The sequence below is a fragment of the Equus asinus genome, chromosome 3 (assembly GCF_041296235.1).
Source record: "Equus asinus isolate D_3611 breed Donkey chromosome 3, EquAss-T2T_v2, whole genome shotgun sequence".
NCBI lineage: Eukaryota > Metazoa > Chordata > Mammalia > Perissodactyla > Equidae > Equus > Equus asinus.
Window position 1 is genome coordinate 145,937,067 of NC_091792.1, and position 26,899 is coordinate 145,963,965.

General features: G+C 37.6%; 1 protein-coding gene across 2 annotated transcripts in view; it reads right to left on the reverse strand.

Moving 5' to 3' along the window:
* SLIT2 (slit guidance ligand 2) overlaps positions 1 to 26,899 on the reverse strand; it is a 357,802-nt gene that overhangs the window by 19,220 nt on the left and 311,683 nt on the right. For both annotated transcript variants that reach the window (XM_014838841.3, XM_014838839.3), the window contains 4 exons: positions 8,724 to 8,817; positions 4,006 to 4,143; positions 3,660 to 3,900; positions 1,520 to 1,650 (listed from right to left, as the gene is read on the reverse strand). In XM_014838841.3, coding sequence (XP_014694327.1) covers positions 1,520 to 1,650; positions 3,660 to 3,900; positions 4,006 to 4,143; positions 8,724 to 8,817 — 604 coding nt within the window. The remainder of the gene's footprint in view (positions 1 to 1,519; positions 1,651 to 3,659; positions 3,901 to 4,005; positions 4,144 to 8,723; positions 8,818 to 26,899) is intronic.

Genomic DNA, 26,899 nt, shown 5'->3' on the forward strand with positions numbered 1-26,899 from the left:
CACATTGATATATATATATATATATATATATATATGTATGCATATAAATAATATCAATAATATAGAGGCCAGTGTCTCCACTTTATGTCCCAATCTATGCCCATAAACTTGTTGCCAAGAGAGTTTGCCTACAGATGCATTTTGTTCACCACATATTGTGTTTTTTAAAAATGTGAATTGATATTTAATGAAGGGAAAACTCTATACTTAAAAAAGCCAGATTTCTGCCTTTCCTTGAAAAATCAAGAGTTCTGGCAAAACCTGGGCCCACATTTTCACATGGAGTTTCTCAGGGAGAACTGAGTAAATGTGGACTAGCCCTGTTTCAACACAGATTTGCTTTTAGTTCACTCCAGTCACAACCATTCCTATTATATCACCAATATGAAAGCTATTTGTAATAGAAGAATACTTCTCTGAAAAGTTCGGTCTTCTAAAGAGTAAAAGGATGAGAGCATATCTTTTTCTTGCAATTGGACTGCTTAGTTCATTTAAGATACCTGCCTGGAGAAACTGTATGATTTTGTGACCCTGCTCAAAATGGTGGCAGTTATTTCTACATGTGAAGAAATTAAGTGGGTAACTTATCTGCAGGATGGATAGAAAATTGGTGTTGAGACCCAACAGAGGAGCTCTGAAGGTCAGTCTTATGCAAAAAGCACACTTCTGGCAAAATGTATGCCCCAGGAGTACAATCCTTTTCACATCTCCAATATGTCATCAGTATCATTATATTATTAGATAACTTTCAAAATGAATGATAAGATGAACTATCACATATCGTATGCGTCCATTGGCTTATTACGTGTAAGCTCCCCAAAGGCAGAGGCTGTGTTCTTGAAAGCTTAGAAGAGTGTCTGGTTCACAGTAGGTGCTCAATAAACAAGTGTTGTGTGAATGGTAACTTTAAATTATTCACTGTGCTGGGAATCCTGCAGTGGTTTCTCTAGAGCTACTCCCCACCCATCTTCACCTTGCTCTGAGCCCTGGGAGGCTCTGGTGTGAGCTACATTACCAGGCTCAGTGGATTCCTTGTTTTCTGACATCTGACTTGGCCAAAGGGAAACATGGGCAGGAGATCATTGGGAGGAAGGAGAGTGGGGTCGGGATTTAAAACCCTGGTTCCCTCCCTAAGGGCTGACTGCATCCGTCCACCAAAGGTCACAGCTCCACTCAGGCAGTCCTCTCCACGATTCCTTTTCTGAGCATGGATTTCCATAACTGCTGCCTCCCCTCACCCTTTCAAGCACATGGGTAGTAAGAGTGTCCCTTATTACTAGCCCCAGGTTACTGTACTATCCCTACCAATATTTGTAAACAGTCCCCTTATAAATCTCTCCCCAAATTATCCAACTTGAGCATGCCATCTGTTCCTGCCAGGCCTCTAACTAATTCACTTATCATAAAGCTCGCTGCAGCAAAATTATTCCCTCCCCTCTCTGTTACAAAATAATAGAGGAGAAACAGTTCTTCACTGAACAATTGTTTTCACCTTTACCAGTAACTGAGAGATCTTCACCTGTAAATGGCAGAAGCCGGGTGAGAGCCAGTGTCGTAGCTGGCACGAACACGTCCCCGGTAGAGCTCTACGGCAATATGGTCTTTGTCACCCTTATACAGCAGGATTCCACTGTCTTCATCTGTGGCAATCTAGTAGGAAGTAAGCTTGACATTAGTAGGACGTATGTTATCCAAACGTATTTCATCAAGAAGAAACTTGATCGCTTAGTGAAGAGTTTTTGCTATGGTTTATTTTTTCCTTATGGCTGTGAGAAAATAATAATCCATGCTGAAACAATTACTTGAAAGGTGACCTGTTCCTAAATTGCTTTGTTGCAAATAAATTCAGAAAGAACTTTAAAAAGAACAATAACAAATACACGAACACCTTAAGTGTGGTTAGAACTTTCTTTGCTGGAGATTTTTATTTACCTGCTCCTGTTACGGGCTTTATTTATGGCATATGTGAAATGTGACTTCATTGAGCAAGAATGTTTTTCATATTCCATATGAAAAAACAAATCATTTATAGCTATGGCATGAACAGGGGGAAATCTCTGTTTTTTATCCTGCTTTCCGGCCTTTCCCGGCTTTTGAGGACCAGTTCAGTAAAACTTAGGACTTAAGCCTGAACACCACGGGGTACTTCTCATGACAATCTGGTGTGGCCAATGCTGGGAGGTAGGGAGACAGGCTTTTTAAAGGAGGCCTGCCTGCCTTCCAGAGTCTCATTCCTCATGACTTCTAAAGAACCTCCTGCCTCAGGATCCCTCACTGGAGTGTCAGAGTAAACCAAGTAAGAAGGAGTGGGCTCTAGAGGAAATTGGCTAAAGTCATTTGAACTCAAAACATACTAAAATATTTTGCTACTCAGATAAAACAAACATGCAGCCCCAATTTGCCCCACGTAAAGCACCTTAAATTTATTACCCCTAATCTAGTCTAACTCCTTCCACAGGGGTCTGAACGCCTTGCTCAAAGGGACATCGTGACTAGGTGGAAAGACTTACAGTAGTCCCCCTTTATCCACCGTTTTACTTCCTGCTGTTTCAGTTACCTGTGGTCAACCTCGATCCACAAACATTGAATGAAAAATTCCAGAAATAAACAATTCATCAGATTTAAAGTGCTTGCTATTCTGAGTAGTGTGACAGAATCTTGTGCTGGCCTGCTCCATCTTGCACAGAATGTGAGCCATCCCTTTGTCCACTGTATCCAGGCTGCATGTGCTACCTGTCTGTTAGTTACGTAGTAGCTGTCTCAGTGACCAGATTGACTGTCGTGGTATTGCAGTGCTTGTGTTCAAGTCACCCTTATTTTACTAAATAATAGCTCCAAAGTGCAAGAGTAGTGGTGCTGGTAATTTGGATATGCAAAGAGAAGCCATAAAGTTCTCCCTCTAAGTGAAAAGGTGAAAGTTCTCAACTTAATGAGGAAAGCAAAAAAATCATACGCTGAGGTCGCTAAGATCTACAGTAACATCTTATCGTATATTATTATACTTATTCTATTTTATTATTAGTTACTGTTAATCTCTTACTGTGTCTAACTCATAAATTAAACTTTATCATAGGTATGTGTGTAGAGGAAAAAACATAGTATATACAGGGTTTGGTGCTGTTCGTGGTTTCAGGTATCCACTGGGGCTCTTGTAAAGTAACCCCTGTGGATAAGGGAGGATATTGTCCAGTAAAATTTGAGTTTGTTAATTTCATGTCTGTTCTGAAAGGCTCTGGGTGAAGAGCTAAAGGCACTGAGTGAATATCTGCCAAGGTGTGTTCTGTCTCACCTGCGCTCTTCTCAGCTGCAGGTTTCCTAAGAAAAGCCTTCCTCCTGTGCAGAGCCTGAACTGCAGAGCCATAAACATAAATGAATCAAATGCCTTTACCCGAGCACAAAAAAAAAGGGATATATTCTGTTGCTGTGTGTTTTGTTTCATACAATCAAGTAGTCAATAAAAATACCGGGGTCCCATTTAGTTTTGGAAAATATAAATGTTGGAGAGAAGAATGACAAACTTTTCCCACAAGCAGCATTTTCTGTCTGTGCTGTGCTGTCTATTTAAGAAATAATATCATACAAACTACCACGGTTGTTTATGCTTTGAAGGTGAATTGGCTTAAGAAGAGATCAGCTCTTGCTGGTGGGGGAAATCTTACCTGCAGAGTGATGTTCGTTTGAGGCCGAACCTTGGCCGAAGGAATTTGAAGATAAGACTCTTTGTTTACAAAATTCACACTGACCAATTTTTCACACTTCTCTCCCTGGTAGCCAGGCAAACACTGGCATATTGGCTCATTTATCCTGATGATGCACTGAGCTCCATTCTGACAATCAAAATTATCACAGGGGCTGGTACGAGGGAGGACCATGGGTGGAGAAAATTCACAGAACAAGCCACTAAAGAGTAAAGAGAAAAAATACGCTAATTAGATTTTACTTAATTGCCAATGTGAATTGAGTTCTGTAAGCCCTAATTCTACAAATGTGTATTTCTACTTTTACCTGTATCCTTCAGGGCAGATGCACGTATAGCCGTTCACTGCATCAGTGCAGTGGGCTCCGTTTTTACACTTGTTATCTTGACAGTCGTCAAAATCAATGTCGCAGTGCTCGCCAATATAACCTGGTGTGCAGTCACATCTGTTTGAAAAAGCAGGTAAAAAGTTTCAAACCCAACTGAGCCAAAATAAGTAAAACAGTTGCATTCCATCTAGACAAAAATGGCACCTCCTTTAAAAAGCTGATTTAGAACAGGTTCATAGAGCCTAAAATTAATAGATACCTGGAAAATAGTGCTGATCTGCAAAGTAGTCCATGGTTTCTCACCGTGATCTATCAGAGGAATGGGGATTTTACCTCTCTGACGATAGTGAGAATCCACGATTCAAGTAAGAATAGAATAGTTGCACCAGGGTTCATCCCTTCCTCCTTCCTTTCCACTCTTCCTCCCTCCCTCTTGCCCCACTTTATTTGCCTACAGTGTCCTCTATTTTTGGCTCTAATTGATTTGAGCTGCTGAAATGACAAAAGTGCTTTGTTGTAAAATTTACTAAGAATATTAAGCATCTTTTTAAGAACAATTAACATTTTAATTTTCTAATAGAGACTGGATACATTGGAATAAAATATAACTTTATGAAAAGCAAATATTTTAACACTGAATGATTCCCTAATTCATCACGAATCCAGATAAGCATTGCACTGATGGTGAAGAACCAAGGATAATAATACAGCTGATGTTCTCTGAGTACTTTCTCTGTTCCCCGTTCTAACCACTTTGCATATACGGGTTCACTGAATCCTCTCCATAGCCCTGTGAGATCAGTGATACCATTACTCTACTCTATAGGTGAGGAAACTAAGGGACAAATGGGCTAAGTAGCTTACTTGAGGACATTCAACTTGTAAGTGTCACAGCCAGGAGCTGACCCCAGCAGTCTTCCAAGAGAGCCTGGACTTCTAACCACCGCACTATGCTGTTAGATAATTAATTCCTCAGGTCTCCCTTTAAAATCTGTCCTTCTCTAGTGCTGACTGCTAGAATCTTTACTATGTCACCAAGGACCCAGGACTTTAGAGCTGCCTGAGGAAAGCCATAGAGCATGTGCAGTGGTTTTCAAACTATACTTTGTGGAGCTATGGGGGACCATGGAACCCCTAAAGATATGGCTGTGGAGGGGGAGGGGGCTTCTGGAAGCTTCCCTCTGCTCTCCCCTCTCCCCCAACAGTCTCTTATTGTCACTTATTAGTTTTACACATTGGGCTTCCATGAGCGTTTCTGTTTTGGGTTTAAAAAAGGGTTCACTGACTTTAAAAACAAATAAACCAGGAAACTTTGTTCTACCCCTACAGAATTTGGACTGTGCAGTGAGACAGAACTGCATTTGTATCCTGGAGTCATCCTTTAAGTGTATGTAATCTTCACTGAGTAATTTAATCTCTGTAAATGTTCATTTCTTCATCTGTAACATGTACACAATAATTCCCATCTCACAGGTTTGTTAAAAGATTAAATAAAACACTATCTGTAAAACAATTAGTATAGTGTTTGATATCTAAAGTATGATCAATAAACGGTAGGCTTTTAAAAATAATTCTATGTAAGTCTTTATAATTCTATAAAAGTCTTTATGGTTTAGTCTATACTAATTATCCACTTTTCTATTTCCAAGCCATTAAGATTTAAGTGAATGAGGATAATTAAAAACACCCAAGTGAATGTGGACATTACCGAATGCCGAGGGTTTTGTCTGAAAATGCAAAATCAGGATTTAAGAGTTAGTGGAGAGCTGATGAATTAAAATAAATGGGAGTATATATACCCTCTCAGGGTAACACACAGACTTTCAGCTCTGCATGTATGAATTTAGAAATAAATTGAACTCACTGCATAAACACGATTGCTCTAGAGCCAGTGGTTTTAATGCTAAATCATAACAAAGCAAAGCAAACAGCAAGTCTGAAGTTAAATGGATCCTAAGTGGCCACAGACATTCTCAACTGGATGGACAGGACCTGAGAAAAGAGCTTCCATCAGTGTTAATGTGAGCAGAGCCGCTGAAGTGCCATGCATTAAAAGAGAGAAGAAACTCTTTGAAACACTCTGAATTATTTATCTGAGAAAAGAAATCAAAGTAAAAGATAAGAGAACCACACATTCACCACAGTGACTAAGAGCTATTTTATATTCTCTTCTCTACAAATACCATTTTTCAAGCCCATTAGAACTTGAAGTCATTTATGACCAACATTTTTGTCTTTCTTTTGCTCCTCAGACTGGGTTTCAAAACAGGAAGAAAACATTTAATTAAGAATTCCTTAAGCTTTGTATTAGCAATAAAACCTATCACATTTCCTCAACTCTATTATCTGACAAGGAGAGAGGAAGAAAGCAAAGAATATAAAATACACTGTTTAGAAGCCCAGAAGTTGACTAAGTAAGATGCAGGCTTGAAAATACTGCTTATGGCATATCATGGTCTAAAAATATCTCAAAGCAATTTAGGAGATTTACGAGGTGTATAATAAAGCAGGGAAAATAACACCAGCTCTGTTAGCTTAGTCATAAGGAAATGAAGTTGAAATAACAGTACAACTTGTCCAAACATTTGTCAGTAGAGATTCTTTAGCAACTTCACATAGTTTTGGTTTTTAAGTCCCTTTTCTTTTTGCAACTCTCCCACAATGTGCAATTGTTTATAAAATGGGAGCAACAGCATAAACTATGACTTAACCTGTTTTCTGCTGAATTACATACAGCTGTAAAACAAGCTCCCAAACTACTGCTGAAAACCATGGGTTCCCAAATCAGCTAACCCATGCTCCAGCAAGATGTACTTTTAAGAGTGTGCAATCTAATTGATAGTAACAGAAGATATTGAATTAAGGATTAGTCTTTTTGAAGAAGAATCCCCTTATTTTTTAATGGTTTCCATTAAGTCTTACTAATACTTTTATAATTACAAAGCACAAAACCCTGTGAAACCTGCATAGCAGATGAGCAGTTCTGGAAAACCACTGGATTTACTGACTAATTTCTCTGAGAAATGATAATAGTTGCTATGGAAGTGATGCACTTGCAATTTGCCAAATTCCATTGTGGGCAGATCAAAGACATCAGGAGTTGAAATAATTTATGTACAGTATTAGGATGAACAAAATGCAATGCAGAATTTTGTATAAAAGAAAGATTTCAATAAGAGTTTTGTTGTTTGCGTAGGGATGTAAATGAAAATGTAATGAAAAATAGAATCCAAAGCATTCTTTTCTTTTTCAATAAGGCATCAAAGGGAAGCAGCAGGTGCTATAACTTTGTATATTCTAAATTGATGAATTTTAAACCCAAATGAAACAAAAGAACATTCTCTAAATAAGACTTGAGAATAAGTGCTTTGTTCAGATTGATCTTTGAAAGGCAACGACAGTCTGGTGATACTGACCCCAGCTCCCACTCAACTTAGAATGTCTGATGATCTGTTGACAAGTATCAATATGTCAGAGTCCCAGTTCAAATCCCATCTCCCCTTATGAAACCATTCCTGACCTGAGTAATTTTTAATTCTCTGAATCCTATGGCAAGTAAGTCTGAGTCATTCCAACAAAAAGATAGAGTATGTGAAAGTGAATAGGTATAAAGCACTACAAAACCAGAGATGGTATTATCACCATGTGCCCTGGCCCATGGAGGTGCTCAATAAATATTAGGTGAAGGAAGAAATAATGCTATTTGCTAATTGGCTGATGTAAACACAGCTCAACTCCTGAACCCAACTGAGATTCCTGAGAATCCAGCTTACTTTCTATAACAAACCAACTATAATATTAACAAACTATAAAACAACTTAGTGGTAACCTGTAATAGAAAAGCCAAAAATAAAACCCAGCTCCAGTTTTGCCAATGAATAACACTGAGATCCTGGACAGCCACCCAACCACTCTGGATCATGGTTACCTCAGGTTTAAAATGAAGAATTTGGGACAAATGAACTCTAAACCACTGCCAGCTCTAAGAAGAGAGGTTGCTGTTGATAGACCCTTAAAACGTTTCAGATTTGCGGCAGAGGCATCATTTAATTTGATGCCAAACATCTTTCAGGAAGACAGCTGAGGAGGAAAAAGAAGTGACTCTGAAGTTTGAGATTAACTCAACAAGCCCACTGTAAAGTGACTGTGTGCTTTATCATCCCACACGAGACAAATTTAAGGTGAAAGGGGCACGACTAATAATTATACTGAGACAACAGGCATAAACTGGGACTGTCGCGGGGCAACCTGGGACATACGGCCACTCAGTCTTCCTCACCTTGGACAGTTAAAGTATTATTGCAGACCAAAAAATTTTCAGATACATTAAGTTAAACTCTCTATTTCATCACAGACTTACATTCAGATAACAAAGCACCTAGTAGATACGACAAATTTATTTAGCCTTTAAATAAATTTAAGCAAACACAGTCAAAGGTAACTTTATTTCATACATGACTTCCCAGGAAGAGTCATGGAACAAAAGGAAACACTCTCTTTTATTTAGTTCAGTGTACTAAAAAAAGTCCATGCTGTATAAGAACGTTTATAAAAATGCCCTTGACACTAGACAGAATGTCCCTTTAATCCTGAGCAAAGGTGTGAAGCCAGGTCCTGAAAGGAAGGAGGAGAAGAGGTGTTCCTAAAAGAATAGCCCCCTCCCCTGACTTGGAGCCCCAAGGCAGCCTCTGACTTACTTGAATCCCTTTGGGGTCAGGATGCACTTGGAGTCGTGCTGGCAGGGGTTCAGGTCTTGGGCACAGAAGTCCAGCTTCTCCTCACACAACTCACCTGTTAACACAGCAAACAGTGTTAGTCCACAGAGAAGGATTAACAGGCTTCCCGCCAGCAGGCCGTGTCACGGGCCTCAGAGACAAGCGCAGCTCATGAGAGGGAAAACAATCACAAGACATGCAAGCAGAAGATCCAAAATGCTGGTTTTGCTGCTAAACAGTCTTATGATTTGGGACAACACAACTATTCTGATCTGTGACTAATACGAGCCCCTTTAGAATATACTATTGGAATTAGGAGAAGGAAATCGGAATGGTTTTCATTTCTATTTATTTATTTTATTTTGGACTTTTTTTTGAGGTATAGCATATATCCAAAGGATAAACGAATAGCTAATGAATATTCATAAGCTGAACCCACTCACATAACTGGCATCTACATCCAGAAACACCATTTACGAGCATCCCAGAAGCCTGATCACAGGGTAACTAACCACTATCCTGACGGGACCATAGATTAGTTGTGCCTGTTTTCCAGTTAGACATAAACAGAATCATTCGGGATGTATCCCTTTATGTCTGGCTTATTCTGCTGTTTTATATTTGAAAAAATAATCCTCAAATCTTCCTAGTCTCCAGTGTCTTATAAGTCTAGAAGAAAAAGGCTTTGTTTCCCTCTTATGAATTATGAAAACAGCTCAACAGAATATTCCTTAGCTACATCCACCAGATAGAAAGAAAAAAGCTAAAGAAGAGTCAATCTAGATAAAGAACATATGCTTTTTTCTGAGTATCAGCTAGCTCATAAAAAATAATTTTTATCAATAAACGAGAGCTAAGGGCATAACCATGCAGATTCTAGAAAGTCTATGTCAAACTGCATGTCTGACTATTTCTTAGAAAATCTCTTCAGATACAAATAACATGGTTATATTTCATTTTCAGATATATTAAGCCAAATATGATTTTTAGTGAGAAAAATTTCCCAATCATTGTGTGAGATATTAAGGTGACTAGAAAGATGTAAAAGAAAAGAGTTCTTCTCTCCTTTTCTACTTTGCCTTTAAATTACTTTTTAATTATTTTATATGCAGTAAATGAATGAAGTGACATATCTATAGGTTGCTGTTCATTTCCAAGAAACTATTAGAACTTTTATTTTTCCAAAGTGTGTGGATTTAAACAGCATTGGTTAAAAAATCAGGAATTTGTAGTATATCCCTTTGTTACAAGACTGTCCTTTTAAGGTAATACTTTGCTAATTGGTAGAAATAGTTGTTTAACAACTAAATGCAGCATATTATTTACACTTCAAGCATCTTTTTCCACGATGGAAATATATAAACGTACTCATCTAGGCATTACATTAATTTGGTGTGTAGTAAGTTAGGTTTTTTTCCTGTCTCTTAAAGTAAGTAATTGCATTGAAAGTTTCATATACTTCTTCTATAAGGTTTTCTGTGTCTCTAAATCCGTGATACAAAAGTTTTTAACAACATATACATGATGAGATATTTATAAACAGGGTTTATTTACACAGCTTTCCACTTTCAATTAGTATTACTTTAAGTAACATACCTTGATGGAATTTATTCATTATAATCTATCAGCCTATCATGATGAAATCACTTTCAGTCTTTTAATCAGCTCTATCTGGTTGGCTAGAGACTGTTTACAGCAGTCTATATCCAAGGCAGTTTGTAAAAATTAAAAATAGAGAGGGAGCATTTGAAATAGATAATAAATGTCATTCTATGTATTTTTCACTTTATGCCCAACTAAGAAATTGTTTTAAAAATGATAAGAAAGGGGAAAATGTTTTAGTTCTTATTCACTTTGATACAATTCCATCTAACCGAATCCAATCCAATTGTCTAAACCGTAGTTCATAAGAATTTACTACAGTCATGGTCTGCATAATGATGTTTCTGTTGATGGACTGCATGTATGATGGCGGCACCATAAGATTAGTACCATATAGCCTGGATGTGTAGTAGGCTATACCATCTAGGTTTGTGTAAGTACACTCTATGATGTTCGCACAATGACGAAATCACCTAATGATGCATTTCTCAGAACTTGTCCTTGTTGTAAGTGACACACGACTATATATGACACTGTGCTAGATGCTGAGGTTAAAAGGATGAATGTAATGGACTCTGCCCTCAGTCAGCTCCCAAGCTACCACTAGAGAAAGTCCGAGCTGAAGACAGAACATAGAGAGAATTTCATCTCTGACAGAAGAAAATAGAGCTGACCCTTTATTCTCCACCAGGTATTTCTCCATAAACTTGCCGTAGAAAGGAGTGAGAGAGGAGATGGTTCTAAGAAACTGTTGGCTAAACAGACTGCCAAATCTGCAATCAACAGCTTTAAGACTAGGCATGCCAATCTGAACGTGAAAAGCTAGATCAATGTCAAATATTCCGCATCTTATGAGGAATCTATCTTATAAAAATAGCATAGCAGCAATATTAATGATTGCTAAAGTTGCGTAGGATACCTCTTTGTGACCATTACATAGCTACACATCTGACTCTGGTGAGACTGGTTGATTACTTCAAAAAGGATTTGTCTCCCTTTAAGTATCACCAAACATTACAATATCAATGAATGTTACAAAAGCATTCTCTGCATCCCATTACTGCCTAACTCACTTTTAAAGCCCATCTTCCACCCTATACTTGTCACCTGCTTCTGTTCACTATTTTAATCTCAACTCCACACCTGGGCTACTGATATTTCCTTTAGCTTTAATAACATTAGTAATTTCTGTTGTCAATTTTCTCATCCATGATATGTCCCCTTCTCTAAGAAATCTTCCTGGATCTTTTCAACCATTTTTAGTTTGCCTACAAGTTTTATATGTCATGTTTGCTTGTACCTATCTTATGGCACTTATATTATACATATTTATTGACTTGATGAACATTTATATAGTGCTTACTACCGTGTATCAAGACAGTTTTAAACATTGTGCAAATATGCACTTAATGTTCATGACAACCTATAAAGTAAGGTTGTAGGGTTGCACTGTCTTAGAAGCATTGGGCATTAGTAGTGTTTATCTCATTCCCTTTGTTTGATTGTAAGATCACTGAGAACAAACACTTGGCATATTTATCTTTATATCCTTCTAAAGTATAAGGTTGTGACTTACTAAAATAATAGTTATTGAAAGAAAGAATCATGCTTTTTAAGGCAGGAATTCCATGTTGTTGACCTATATTCAACTTGGATTTGATTTCATGCTGTTGACATTTTTCTGTTTAGTTTTTACTTAATAATTAGTCACTCATCATTAATAATAACATAGCTTATGCTCTTCCCTTTAAACATTACTTAAAAATTTCCCTTTCTGAATTTTAAAATAAATGTTTTCATTGGACTATTTCTTTAACTTGTTCTAATTGTATTAGATTCTGCTGTATTTGAAAGAAGGGAGCTTTTAAAATACAAGTAGTTTCCCACAGTAGGCAGACTTTGGAGCTTACTATGGGAAATGTAGCAAGCCCCATAGACAAATGCAGGATTTCACATCTTCTTCTCAACCAGTAAAGGAAAACTGGATATCTGCAAGCTGCACTGGCTTTCCAGGAAGAAAGAAAATAAAATGCACTAACAGTAGTGCACTCATATGCTTTTAGTTACTATGGAAAAACTTTCTCCAAATCTCACAGTATTGAGAGGACATTATGCAACTTTTCCTTGGTTTTTATTTTCGGCATACGTGTAGTCAGAACCAGTACCGAGTCAGTAAAAAAAATCAAGTAAAAATGACGGAAAAAAAGGTGAGTGAATTTGCTTTTCTGAAGGTCCAGGGCCTGAGATAATATCATCAATGGTTGCTTCCCTTCCTGAGATGATAAAAATGTGGGGTGACAGAAAGGACAGATAGAAATGTTCTTTATTCTACTACACATACTGCCGTAATCTGTTATCCTACGAGCAGGTCTTCATGAGTTTAACTTGGCATCAGGAAAGATAAGTCAGCCTGCCAGAGTGGTTAAGGGCAATGTAGTTGAACACAGGTTCAATTTCAGTGCCCATGAACCTATTATGAGACAGGGGTCTAGACACACCTTGATTCCGTAATTTGGCTCCAACCGACGCCACTAAATCCCAGGAAATCCTATTTATTTGCTTTCAGCTCTAGACCCTTAGATGTCCCCACTGACAAAGCAACAGCATGGAACACAACGATGTCTGCCATTTGTGATTTCACTTTTGATCTGATGAGCAAATTAATTTTCCTCATGCTTCCAGTGTTCAGCCTTCTTGTTGATGAGAAGTTAAAGGGATGTATGCGTGTGTATGTAATATGTATTGGTTGCCTGTGTTTTGGAGAAGAAGCAGAGCATGTCAACCAGGGAGCCTACTGTTACCTCTTCAGGATAACAGGGGTTAGGGACTGATCCACTATAACTTGTGAAGAAAATCACCGCATGTCCTACACACATGTGTTGTTTTTTAAGAAAGCGATGATATCTAGTTTGTGGATCACCTCTTCCTCATTGTGTCTGTCAGGTTAAGTGTGACATAGAGTGGGATTGCAAATGGACAAGCTCTGCAGTTACACTAGGATGACCTTGGAGGGAGCAAGGCAAGAGCGATGCCAACTTCCCTAAAAGGGTTTGATTCCTCAAGGCCTGCTCTTGAGGAGAAGATAGAATTCATTACTCACTGAACATCTGCAAACATGGCTTTTCTGAAGAATTCTGATGTAGTGGTAATGTGACCATATATCCTGGGTTGCTTAGGACAGTCCTGGTTTACACTTGTTGTCCCAAGGTAATTATCAATAGTGTCCCCATGCACCCATACAGATGATTTGGGTGGTAAACATTATGGGCACGTTGTAGGTGGAGCAGTAAAAGTTGGATCGTCAGAGTTAATGCTCTGTTTGGAGTGAAGAGTGAACCAGCATAAAGAGATCCTAGGGAGAAACTATTCTTATTGGGTGAGATGACATGTGGGCTGCTGAGTTATTGCTTGGAATGGCCTTCTGCAGCTTATTCAGTATAAAACAGTGGACTGCTTGCAGAGAAGTGAACTATTTTATTGTTCTGGGCCCCAATTTTTCATTGGTAAAATGAGGCTCTGGAATTGGAATTGAAGTTGTGCAAGGTCAACTGTGGCTCTAAAAAGTCTTTAAAAAAAAAAAGGAAAATGATTCTAAAGAGATGGATAATGCAGAGAGCAAGTCAGCAGAGGGAGCATCACACTTAGCTGTATAAAACAACATGACTGCGTTCAGTGGTAAAAAGAAAGTGTCAGCACGTGCCCAGAGCCCCCAAGGTACCAATATCGTGAATATTCTTGCACTGAGGCAGAAACCTCAATGCACGTTGATGGTTCTTATGGGAAACAGCACTTGGAGTTGCCCTTGTACTCCTGCTTCATTTTAGATCCATGAACCTAATTGATTTTAATGTTCCTTCCTTCTTAAACACAAGGGGGCCTTCCTTTTATCTTCATTTGTACTTCTTGTATCTTAAGTTATCTTTTTGTTTACATTTCTTATTACCACACTTACTGAGATAGTTTTAGAACTATTCTACAAACTTCTTCCATGATACCTATTGGGTGATCTGCCTATGGCTTTTTCTAATGGTTCTGATAGCAAATCATATTTTTAACATCACCATGTATTTTGAGTGTCAAATATGTATGAGAACCTCTGTTAATGCTAGGAGTATAATGGTGAACAACAACAAGAAAAAAATAATGCCCCTTTTCTCATGGAGCTTAGGCTTGAGAGGAGGAGGAGAAAGATATTAATCCAAACCTTTCAGAAGTAACTATAAAATTGCCTGTATGATGAATGCTAAGCAGAAAAATGTCATGGTGCTCTAGAAGGGGGACTGACTGTAAGAGCAGCTCTTCCGAAGAAGTGAGACTTGGATGTGAGGGTGAAGAGGGAATGATGAGCACTGGCAGAGGCTCTGTGCAGTAGGTGGCAGGAGAATATGAGCTCTGAGTGATTGGGAGTGAGCCTGGGAAAGCATGGTGCCAGATGAGGCTACAGAGGTTGGCAGTGGCCACGTGGTAGAAGGTCTTTACTCAACGAGCAATGGGCTGCCATGGAAGAGTTTTAAGTTGGAGGTTGCCCAGATGACATCTGGGCTTTGAAAAAAACATTCTGGCCCCAGTGGAGGATGGACTGCAGAGGGGCAGATACAAATGGACATGAGAGATGACTTAGCTAGCACTCAAGTGGTGGTAGAGGAGATATGGATGGCCAGGAGAGCTGTTTAGGAAGCAAAACAGATGGGAATTTGTGAAGGATTGGACGAGGGTAGGGGGATAGAGGGGGAGTTGTCTGGGACTTCTAGGCTTCTGGTATGTGTTTTTGGAACTGCCTTTCAGTGACATGGGGAACAACGAAAAGACCAGGTTTTCTGGGGGCAAAGATCAAGAATTTTAAATACAGCGATGTGGTGTTTGAGTTTAATTGTGTCCCTCTCTCCCTCCAAAAAAGATATGTTGGAGTCTTTCAGTATCTCATATCTCAGAATGTGACCTTATTTGTAGATAGGGTCTTTATAGAGGTAATAAGGTCAATATGAGGTCATTAGAGTGGGCCCTAATCCAATACAGCTGATGTTCTTATAAGAAAGGGAAATTTGGCACAGAGGGAAGATGATATGAAGAGACACAGGGAGAAGATGACCATCTACAGGTCAAGTAGAAAGCCTAAAATGGATCCTTTCCTCATAGCCCTCAGAAGGAACCAACACTGCTGACACCAGGATTTCAGACTTTTTATTTTTGCAGGGAAAGATTCACCCCGAGCTAACATCTTTTGCCAATCTTCCTCTTTTTTTTCCCCCTCCCCAAAGCCCCAGTGCATGGTTGTATATCCTAGCTGTAGATCCTTCTAGTTCTTCTGTGTGAGCTGCCACGACAGCATAGCAATTGACAGACAAGCAGTGTGGTTCCACGACCAGGAAACTGGGCCACTGAATCAGTGAGAGTGCCCAACTTTAACCACTAGGCCATTGGGGCTGGCTCTGATTTCAGACTTTTAACCTCCAGAACTGTGAGGCAATAAATTTCTGTTACCTAAGCCACCTAGTTTGTGCTACTTTATTATAATAGCACTAGCAAACCAATATGGGTGGTAAATTCTAAATTATAAGAGGTTTCCAGTGGGAAATAAAGCTTTCTATTTATCCCACTATTTCTCTTCTTCTTTTTCTTTTTGATTCTTATGTCTATTTCCTTTATTTCATTCCATGTGGCTGTCTTCTCCTTTGCCTGAAATTTTCTTTTTTGTCTCTGAGCTTCTCTAACAGAGTCTGTAATAAGTGATGCACAAGGAAAGGAAGTGGCCCATGACCATGACTTCTGCACTTCAAGAGTCAAGGTCTGAAGGGAACACAGCAGAGTAGTTCAACCCTACATTTGCTACCAGGACTAGAAGCCTCTCTGCAAAGCACTGTGAGTCTTGGTTGACTTAGACCAATCAGCTTTAGCTCTCTCTCCAAGGGGAGTTGGTGTTAACAGTTAGGGTCCGCAGTACCGGCTGCAGTACAACAGTAATGAAGATACTCCTCCCTTTAGGGTGTTAAAGGTGACAAAAGCAAGAGAATCACAAACGATTATGTTTTGTAGAGGGGGAGAAAAGTGAGTCCAGTGTCTTGTTTCATCAACTTTACAATAAATTTGGAGATTGGCTTGAATTTGAATGATAGCTGCAATTAATAATAACTACCAATATCTCTACTATAATTAATTTAAAAAATAGTAATCTTGAAAGTATTTTATTAAATTCTGTCAAAGACATCAAAGCTCATGAGAAGTGGAGGATACCTGAGGTGAATCATGTCACCAATAATGATTTACATTTCTCACACACACACTCAAATTCCTTAAACATGCTTTTTCTTAAAAAATACTGGTTTAACTCATGGCATTGCTGAAAATTCTTAACTGTCTTGATTCTTTGGCAAATCAATAAATAATGAAGATATTATATAGTCCATGGGAGTTAACATTAACTATTTCCTGAAACTAGAAAGAATAGTCTAAAAGAAAATTAACCACTTAAAATATGATTAATTTACATGTACTCTGGAGTGAGAATTTCTTATTTGACCAAAATACAAAGCTGCTTTAGTTTAATAATTTTCACAATAAAATGTTGGGGGGAAATATTTTGAGCTAGATCCAGCAAATGATTAAAGGATGTGCATGACAGTCTTTACTCTGGAGAAGCTATAATCTGGAAAAACTAGATAAATAAGATAACATGCTGATTTCCCAGTATCCCTTAAGTTTCATTTGGTGACTGGAATATGGACAGCATCCTGCCCTAGAAACTGGCTAAATGGCTTATTATTTTCATTTATTATTAAAAATTATACTATCCAGTCCTAAAATTCATTATTATCTCTAAGGAGACTTCTTCCCTTGGTAAAGTAATCTGTGCTATTCAGACAGAAGAAAGTTTGAAGAGTCACTGAATGGATGATTCGCTGCTTTCTATCTGCCAAGAAATCTGGGCAACAGTGTGTCTCACCCAGGCTTTTCTAGTCCTCAAAGCCTGCCTAATAGAAATGAGGTTGATCATTTTGTCCCTGGATTAGGATTTCCAAAATTTTCCAACTCAAATCATTCTGTTTAAAATATTTGTTTGTTTTATATTAATAGAGCAACAAGAAAGGGTAGATTTGAATGAATAAGCATCTCTTTTCAATTTTTCCAAAAGCTGCTTTGTAAATTCAGGTTGGGTATGTCTAAAACAAAAACAGTTTTAGATGTGGGTTCATGGCATGGCTGAAACATTTAACTGTTGCTAGTTCTTGCTAATATAACCAGATTAGCAGAAGAAAATCTCACAGTTCATTCTGAGAATCATGGATGTATACAGGAGGTGGGGAGGGCTCTGGGGCTGACACTGCAGCCTGTTCTTGTTCCTATTCATAAATTGGACCAAATTACTTTTTGTTTTTTTTTAATATGAAAGGATCATTAATATTGATAATAATGGAAAGAGAACTTATGAAAGCAATCTGAATAAGCAGACCAGAATTCTAGTGTTAAACTTAATCAGTTATGACATTTTGAAATATACTTGTAACAAGGGAGGAAGTCTGGTTGAATTCCTGAGAGAATCCCCAGGACAACGATTTTTGGAGGGTCAAATGCATCATTCTTCAAATATTTGCATTTTGAGCTCTTGCTCGGCTCAAGAAAAACCTGAAAAAAAGGGTACTCATTTCACCCTACTTGAATTGGTACAGCAAGGGCAGGTATCAAAAAAAGCAATCTGTTAGGTAAAATAAATTTGGTTTGACTTCTTAAAAGTACACTACTTGAGGGCAAGGGATAAATACCTTTTTCATATATTTTCACTTCTCCATTCCCACTGCATTTACTAACAAATTGTCTGGCACAAACTAGATACTTGATGGCTGTTGAAAAATGTGAAATACAGCACTTATTTGATTGCTTCCCAAAGAAAAATACGTTTTGAATGTTAATGAAGGAGCTCCAGATGGCATAAGGGACAGTGTAAGGGAGCAGAGAAAATGAGGAAAACCGGTAGCAGATTTGTGTTCTGAGATCCCAGCCTGAGGTCCACCCATGCAGGCTAGGCTAGATGGGTACCTGTTGACTCAGATGTGCGTACAGTCTCCTCTGCCAAATGATGACCATCCCAATGGGAAGTGGAGAGGATGAACTCACCAACTGAGAAAATGTGAGTGAAAGCATTTAAGTGGAATGTTTGAGAAAGGTTCAAATAAATGGACCTGAATGTTTCCCTTACTGAATTAAAAAAATTCCATACACTTCCTATCAAAAAACTGTGCATTTCCCCTTTCTTCATTTATATAAAGAAAACCATTTTTCTCCTCTCACAGACATTGCAGTGTAGCAAGGACGGATGAACTGCAGTAGATGGTGGACACAGCTGATGGGATTATAGAAGTCATCCCAGGACAGGCTAATTGAATTGGACCTGAAAGAAAAGTATTTCTGTTTTCTCCTCTTTTGCTGAACAGGCCAGCCTTATTTGTTACCTACTCTGCTCAAAGTTATAAACCCAGGCATGAGAGCACATTAACACAGGCAGATGTCCAGTCTCCAATGCAAATATTCAGTATCCCTATCAGTGGTGATGGTAATAATCAACTTTATTTCCATTAAGTAAAGGATTACTTATGAACAGTGTGTTTCTGTTTCTTATTTTTGGAAAGAGTTAACTTTCACTGAAGATTTATTTAAAAAAGTTTTTTTTAAAGATTGGCCCTGAGCTAACATCTGTTGCCAATCTTTGTTCTTTTCTCTTCCTCTTCTCCCCAAAGCCCCCCAGTACATAGTTAGTTGTACATTCTAGTTGTAGGTCCTTCTAGCTATGGCATGTGGGACATCACCTCAGCATAACCTGATGAGCGGTACCATGTCTGCGCCCAGGATCCGAAGTGGAGAAACCCCAGGCCACCGAAGTACAGCACATGAATTCAACCACTCGGCCCCGGGGCCAGCCCCTGAAGATTCATTTTAATAATCTGATGCTTTCTTATTTGTGTTCACTGTCCTGAAATTTGTTCTATCAATTAGAAATACTTCAGCGACCTTCACAATATGATCAATAATCTATACAGATCATGCCCACTTCTCTAAACTTAATTGAATCCAGTTGTCAGTATAGAAATACAAGGAACTGATTTGAAGGGCTGTGAATTCTTGAAGATAGGTAGCCACTGATAAATGCCCTTTTGGTGCAAAAGGTGTGCATAATGGACAACATACATAAGCGGGACACTGCCACAGAGAAACCTCATGTGATAAAGTTCATTATAATTCAGAATAGGGAGGCTCAAGACAATAGGATATAAATGTGGATATTAAGATGTTATCATCAAGGAAAATCATTTTATGTTCTCACTTTTGTCCTAAATGATGTGACATAAATTGCTCCATAATGCCTGTTTGCAAGAAGTTTGATTAGTCTTCATATTCAGAAAAGAGTGCTTCTCTTTACTCACAAACTAGGAAGTAACTCTATTATGCTGGCAACTTTCTTGGGATATGAGAAACGATGGCTTTGTACTGGTGAAACAACTGACCTAATGTGAACTTGCAGGCAAGAGTCAAAGCCAAGAGTTTGCCTGCTAGACGAGGGTACTGTTTTATGCATTTTTGTATCACTTTCGATGCTTAGCACAGTGTCTTGCATAAAGTATTTTCTCAATAAATATCTTTTGAATTTTTAAAATGGAAAAACTTACCTCGCCAAATAAATAAACAAAAGAGGAGGTGTTTTTTTAGTACTTCCTCACCGGAACATTGAGGCTAAATATTGTAGTCAATTCCAACAGCTACTGAAACTGCAGAAATATTTAACTCCATTTTCAAGATAAATAAATCCAAATTAGATTGAACAAAGCTTGGTTAAGCTAAAGTGTTTTTCTGGGCTCAATGGGCCCTGCCTATTAGCTAAAGAGCAAACAAGATCTTTAAAAGGTATTCTGAGATTCAAATGCATTGAACAAGGCTTTGAAAGCTTGGAAGATGAATGCAAACCACACAATATCGTTAGGTTGCCAAAGTATTCCTCCTAGTTAAAACAGACTGCACATATGATTGCAACTATATTGACTTTGATATAAAGACGTTACACATTTCAAGGCAGAATTAATAACAGAAGAAGTCACTATTATTAAGGGATTATGAAAATCCAAAAATATACACAAAACCTAAAAAAATACAACCGAATGCAAGAGTTCTTCAGCATTCAACATCTCCTTATACTTCAAAGGAGAGTAAGGGAGAAAATAGAACCAAAGACTTATTGTTAAATAAAGTCTTTCCATTTGAAGTGAGTATGGAAAATAAAATAACAAAATAAGAATTTAAGAAAAAGTACTGAAAAATATGGGGATCTTTTCTTTATCAAAATTCCCATAAGAATTCTTATGCCATTAGGAATGCCATCAAATCATCTAAACCATGTCACTATAGTGATGACGGTTGGAATTAAATGATGCAAAACTTAAACCTGTCATACGGAGCAGCCCCTGATATTTTTTGGAGTATAGACATTTAACATATTAAAGTGTTTTTCTATACATTCTTCCACGTGACTCTCAAACATCTGAGGTGAGACAGATGTCATTATCCTGTGTCACAGAAGAAAGACAAGACTGAGGGAGGTCCCAGAGTTGATAAATATTAGTGCCAGGATGAGAAACCTGACCTTTTCCCATTAGCAACACAAATTTATCAGTATCCCACATGCCCTATGTGATGGGAGGTAGCCTAGTCACCAGGGGAATTAATTAATTAATTGTACAGTCATTGATTAGGCATTTTCTTTTTTTCATGTGTGAATAAAATAGATTGCTTGTCTGCACCTGAATTTTGTGGCTACATGTTTACTTTTCAAATGTACATAAGGGACAATTATGTATAGCAAGCTGAAGAGACAGCAGAAGAAAAACTTATTTAGCATAAAGGATTAGTCCAAGCCATTATGGGATGTGAAAAGATTCCAAGCCTGGTAGATGACAGCAGATAAGAAGGGACTGGTTCTAGTGGAAGGTCCAAATTAGGGTGCCTGCCTTGGGGTCAGTTAGACATGGGTTTGCATTTAGGCCCCTTCTTACAAGGTGTGCATCCTTGGGTAAGTGCTTTCTCATTGTTTTGTATGAGTTGTTGCTCAAATCCTTAATGTTCATACCCACAGAGTTCTTTTAAATTAACAATACATCAACTAATTATGCAGCTTCCTTTTATTTAAGAAAATTACCCTCAGTGCTATAAAGAAATTGAAATTTCATTTCTAATTAAGTTTTGGATTAAAAAAATAGAAAATGGTTTGACTCTTTTAAAAAGGAAATTCAGTCAGCAGTGGATTATTGGAAACAAAACACATCTTTTACAAACATAACCATGAAATTTAGTCAACACATGAAACCACGTGGTGATTTAAAACACTATCACACTGCCAAGCTTGTTCCTGAGAGCATATATAACTATTTGACATAGTCCTGTGACAGAATAATTGCCACTGTATTTCTGAGGTGGGATCAGACCTTAGACATCCTTGCCCCAGACCGCCAATTGCTTTAGTACTTGTAACAAGAAAAGATGACATTTGACCAAGGATCGTATTGGATGCATTAATCCACAGAGAACTGTACAGGCTATATTTTTACATTCTAAAATATGAAACCATTTTTTTTCATGTTTTTCAGCTTAACTTTACACATAGTAAGAGTAAGTGACCAAACACAGTAAATCACCTGAACAATGCAACAGAAAAAATGAAGTCTTTAGCTAGAGGAGATAGAGAGAGCTGCTATATAATGTATTTCATATTAGCCCTATAATCCCACTGCCAATCCTTCCCATACCACTAGAACTGTCAAGACAAGCACGCAGTGTGCTCCTTTTAGGATGCTGTGCCTGCACTTGACTTCTGGTAAGCTGAACAGTAAAAATCCAACGTTATTAGTAGTAATTCTGAATCTTCAAGATAAAATTTCACCAAGATTCCATGATGATTCCCCAGACGTGACTATCACCCTAAGTACTCTAGGACTTAATTTCCTGCTCCCTGATGTACTTGGGGAACCATGTGGACCATACTGATGTCAATGATCAGATATGGCTCTTTTTACTCTAAAAATACTGCCTACTACTCATGATGTTCCATATTATGAGTTTGACAACGTCCTTTGATAAGTCAACCTCTTGGGCTTTGTAATATTTACTTTATAAAATGTTTTAATAAATGTATACATCTTCCAATATTTTTCATGTTTCAAATTACTAAAGATAATTAGTTTAAAGTTATGAGAAAATTCCTATTATTTAAAAATTTTTCTATTTACAACCTGCCTACTATACTAAGTGATCTATGTTGTTCATTGTAAAAATAATTCATGTTTGTGATATCTTTAAAAAACTAAAAGCATACAGACAAGTAGAAAATATTAGTCTTTCTTTTTAGCCACCCTTTCTTCCCACTCAGAGTTTCTTTTATAGCCTTCTAGAAATTGGTAAAGTGCATTTTAGATGGTTCTTTCATAGTGTTTGGCATATCTATCCATATACCAAGGAGCTGAATGACTGATTTGACATACTGATTTCAGATTTCAGCTTTTGTCAACATTTCTTTTACCATGTACACACAATGAAATCTATGTAGCTTTAAAAGAAAGAGGGCAACTAAAATGAAAATCATAATAGACTTAAAAGGCAACTAACCTTTTTCCACCTCATTCAGATTAGCAGCTGGCAGCGACAAAGACAGAAGAGACAAAAGACTTTTTACATGGCAATACAACAGCAGAGCACAGGAAGCCAGTGAGCAGCATTAACAACAGAGAAGCCACGGGTGAGAGCAAACTGAAGCAAGGCTTAGATTTCTTACCTACAGCCGGGCCAAACACACAAACATGGAGTAAATGAGGTAAAAGGTAAACGCCATTATAGGGAGCGAGAGACCTGTGTCTAAACCAGGTGATTTAACAACCAGCAGCTTTACTTTTTAAGATGTGCACTTAATGGTTTGTGTGTGGGCATTGGAGATTTGGAAAACAAAGAGATAATGGTACGAAATGGAAAAATTAAAATGTTCTGAATATTTTCCACAAAATATATGCTAAGCTTTTACATGCCCAACTTGTACAGGAATTTTCATTTACTGAATTTATGCAATCCCATGAAGCAATATTATGGTTTAAAATGTGATCAATTTTGTATCATCTTTGTATGTGGTCCCCTGAGAAGAAGGTTAATTAAGAAACATAGTCTTGACAGAGCAGATCTGGGCTTCTGACTCTCAGGAAACATTCAAAAACACATTTTTTCAATTCAACACCCAAGTTCATACCAGAGCTTAAGAAAAGGTGTCAAGTTTTTCAACACTGCAGGGGTACCATGTTTACAACTTTCCTTTTTATAGGTTTTAAACTTGTGTCATTTAAGGAATTCCTTGAAAATTTACCTTCAAGAAATGCCTTGTTTTTATAAAGGATATAATAATGATTAAAAGAAAAAAAGAAAAAAACCCACAATCTCTCAAGCTAAAATTAAAACACTAGAGTAGATTTTTAAATTATTTGTTCAGCAATTCCAGAGTCCTACTTGCTTTATCCTTAGCATAGTGATTTTAATTTGGAATGATGGTGAATTAAACTCTTCCAAAATTAATCTTGTCGGAAGAATACTAGCAATCAACAGTCATACGTTATACAACTAGGACAGATAATGGATTGAATTAGGTAGAAAATAATAGCTTTGCTAACTCAAATGGGGAGGGTAAAGCAAGGGTTAGATAACAGAAAAACAGTATTGACCCTTAAAATTTGTGTTGTTAATACCGGCAGCAGGAAAGAGCAGAGAGTTTTGTCCTCTAATGAATCAATAACTATTTACTGTGATATTTTGGTTACATGGGCTTAAATAAATTTAGTAAATTTCACAGTGGTGGTTCATTTTATTCTGAATATTTGTAGCTGTGTTTTACAGCCTGCTCATCACAAGTTGTCTGTCTGATTGCTTTCAGATCTCCAAATCTTCCTAATTAACATCACACTCATTCTGACTCTTGACATGGATGTTAAATGTGAAAATCTTCACCATAATAACTTACAAGCTCTTTCCATGAAGTTTTATTTGCTTCTACTAAAGAGTTTACTTTCTCATTGTGTGCCTTTGGGGTGCAGAGTAAAAAAATCTTCAAACAGAAAAGCAACTTGTGACTTGAATGATTTTTAAACAATGACAACATTATTATATTCCCTGAGCATAGCAGGGTTTCTGTTCCCAAATCTCATGCTCATTAATCAGTTTCCAAACTTACATCTAAAACAATACAGCTACAATATAAGAAAATTCCTCCCTAACTGCAGACTTGGAGGAAGCAGGATATGAAACTCTAGAGTCCAATTTATACTTTCCTATAATTAAAGGCCACTTATGTGCCAGTGACTTCAAAATCTGCAGATGGTTGTTTGATATTTTGTAAATGAGCTCATTTCACATGTGGACAAAAAGACTACTGCTAATAGATGAGTTACAAACGTGTCTGGCTTAGATATCTGTTCTATTTCCAAATTGTTGAACTCTTTGTTGCCCACAAGACCCAGCTCAAAGTTAGAGTGTTAACATCTTCATGCTCTGTAGGCTATGAACTTTCTATTGAGTTCAGTATTTCTCTTCCCTTTGCCTGGATTAAGGCAAACTGATATTTGCAATAGTGATGACTAGAAAGACTAAAAGAATCTCAGTTCTTGTGAGAACTCGATGGCTCTTGACAGATAGTTGTGGCAGGTTCCCACATGATAGCTTTTATAGATGTCACATTTTGGCTAAAAAATGTTTTTGCTAAGCTTTGAGTTTTTTTGATATGTTTCAGAAAAACAGATCTGACACAGGGAAATGGGGCTTCATAACTCTTCTCAGAGAAAGCTGCACTGAACTGAATCACTTAGGATGGAGAAAACGTGTTGAAGAGGATTGGGTGTAGGAAGGGAGCTTGGAAAATGAAGGGAGAGAAGGTAAGACAAAGTCTCAAAAGAAATGGGTAAGGAATAAGGTACAGCAAATCTAGAGCCAAAGCAGGCAGACTCCTCCAAACCAACTCAGAAGAGTCTACCATCTTACACAAATTATCATAAAAAAGACATATAAGAAGTTGAATACTGCAGTGCCCTCAAGCCTAGGTTTTCATCACTAAGGGGACAGATAAACTCCTGGTTTCTGTGCTCCAGCCAAAGAGTGCTGAAATGCTTGGGTCCAATTTGTCTTAGTCAGAGTAGATTGGCTTAAGGAGGCCTCCCAAATTAAGCGAATTCAGCCCTCTCTATAATGACTAAAACAATGGTGGGGAAAAAAGAACTATTCTATTTAGATTAATCTAGGTAACAGATTTTAGTCCAAATGTTGGGCTTCTTGTACAAGTCTAAATTAGCCCATCCAATAAAACTTAGATTCTCATGGTAGATCCAAGGGCTCCAGAATCTGTATGTGTGGTTAATGGCAAGTATCTGAGGTATGACACAAGTAACATTGGCGTGAAAGTCAAAACTATGTAACACCTAAACTCTTCCCAGCCACTTTAGACTGGGGGCATGTTGGAGACACTCGCTATCCTTTATTAATGCAAAATATCAATGAACATCCAAATTCTGCCCACTAAGGAGTCCACTGACTGTGTATATGTAATAGAGCAATTGGTGATATAGAGAAATTCAAAATTCTACTGAATTGTGGCATCAGGTGCTGCCCTGGAAAAAAAAAACCCAACATACTGGAAAAGGCAGCTTCTGGGGCATTCAAACAGATCCAAGGTGTCAAAACAGAACCCCATCACTTTATCCAGCATTTTTATATCAAGAAAGGAATTTCGTAGAATGCAAAGTGTGGGTATTCCATAAAACCTTAAATTTCTACGCTTTCCCAACAAATCTCTGGGAAAGTTAATTATACAGATGTGCTTTCATCTTTCGTGTTTAGAGATGTTAACCTCAGTCATTTCCATAGTTATTTCATCCTCTGATATTTTAACTATGTATTAAATTATATGAAAATCAATAAAATTAATGAAAAATACTCAGCAAAAATGTAAATGGTAACTCTGAGTGACAGTACTTCTCCACTTTTTCTCATAAATAAAATATGGAACATTCTCCTTTTCTCCATCAACTTTAAAACTAAGTGGTTTATTAAGGAAACAAGATTGTTACTATGAATTTTCTTATTCATAGTCACAAAAATCAATAAAACAGACATTCTGACATAACAGGCAACTCAGAAACTTGATGATGACTTTATAGCATATTAGTTTATCCAGGGAAGAAGTTTAGCAGCTTGAATAGTGTTATGAGATTTATTACCTCAAGATACAAAATGTCAGAAAAATGGTGCTAGTCTCATAAGATTATCCAAAGTGCTCAATATCTTCCTAATTGCATTTTATTTTGAAGGACACGAGTTACTAGAGCAATCCGCTCACTAGTGAAGAAACAAGAATGGACATAAGTAATCTCAAATGCTTAATTATGTTTTCACTATGTAAAGAAATGGCCCCTTTTCACATACGTATTGGTGCATTGGTTTGCATGGGAAATACGCTTTGCATGAAAATGCCATTCAATTGTGGGGCTAAAAGCTTCAGT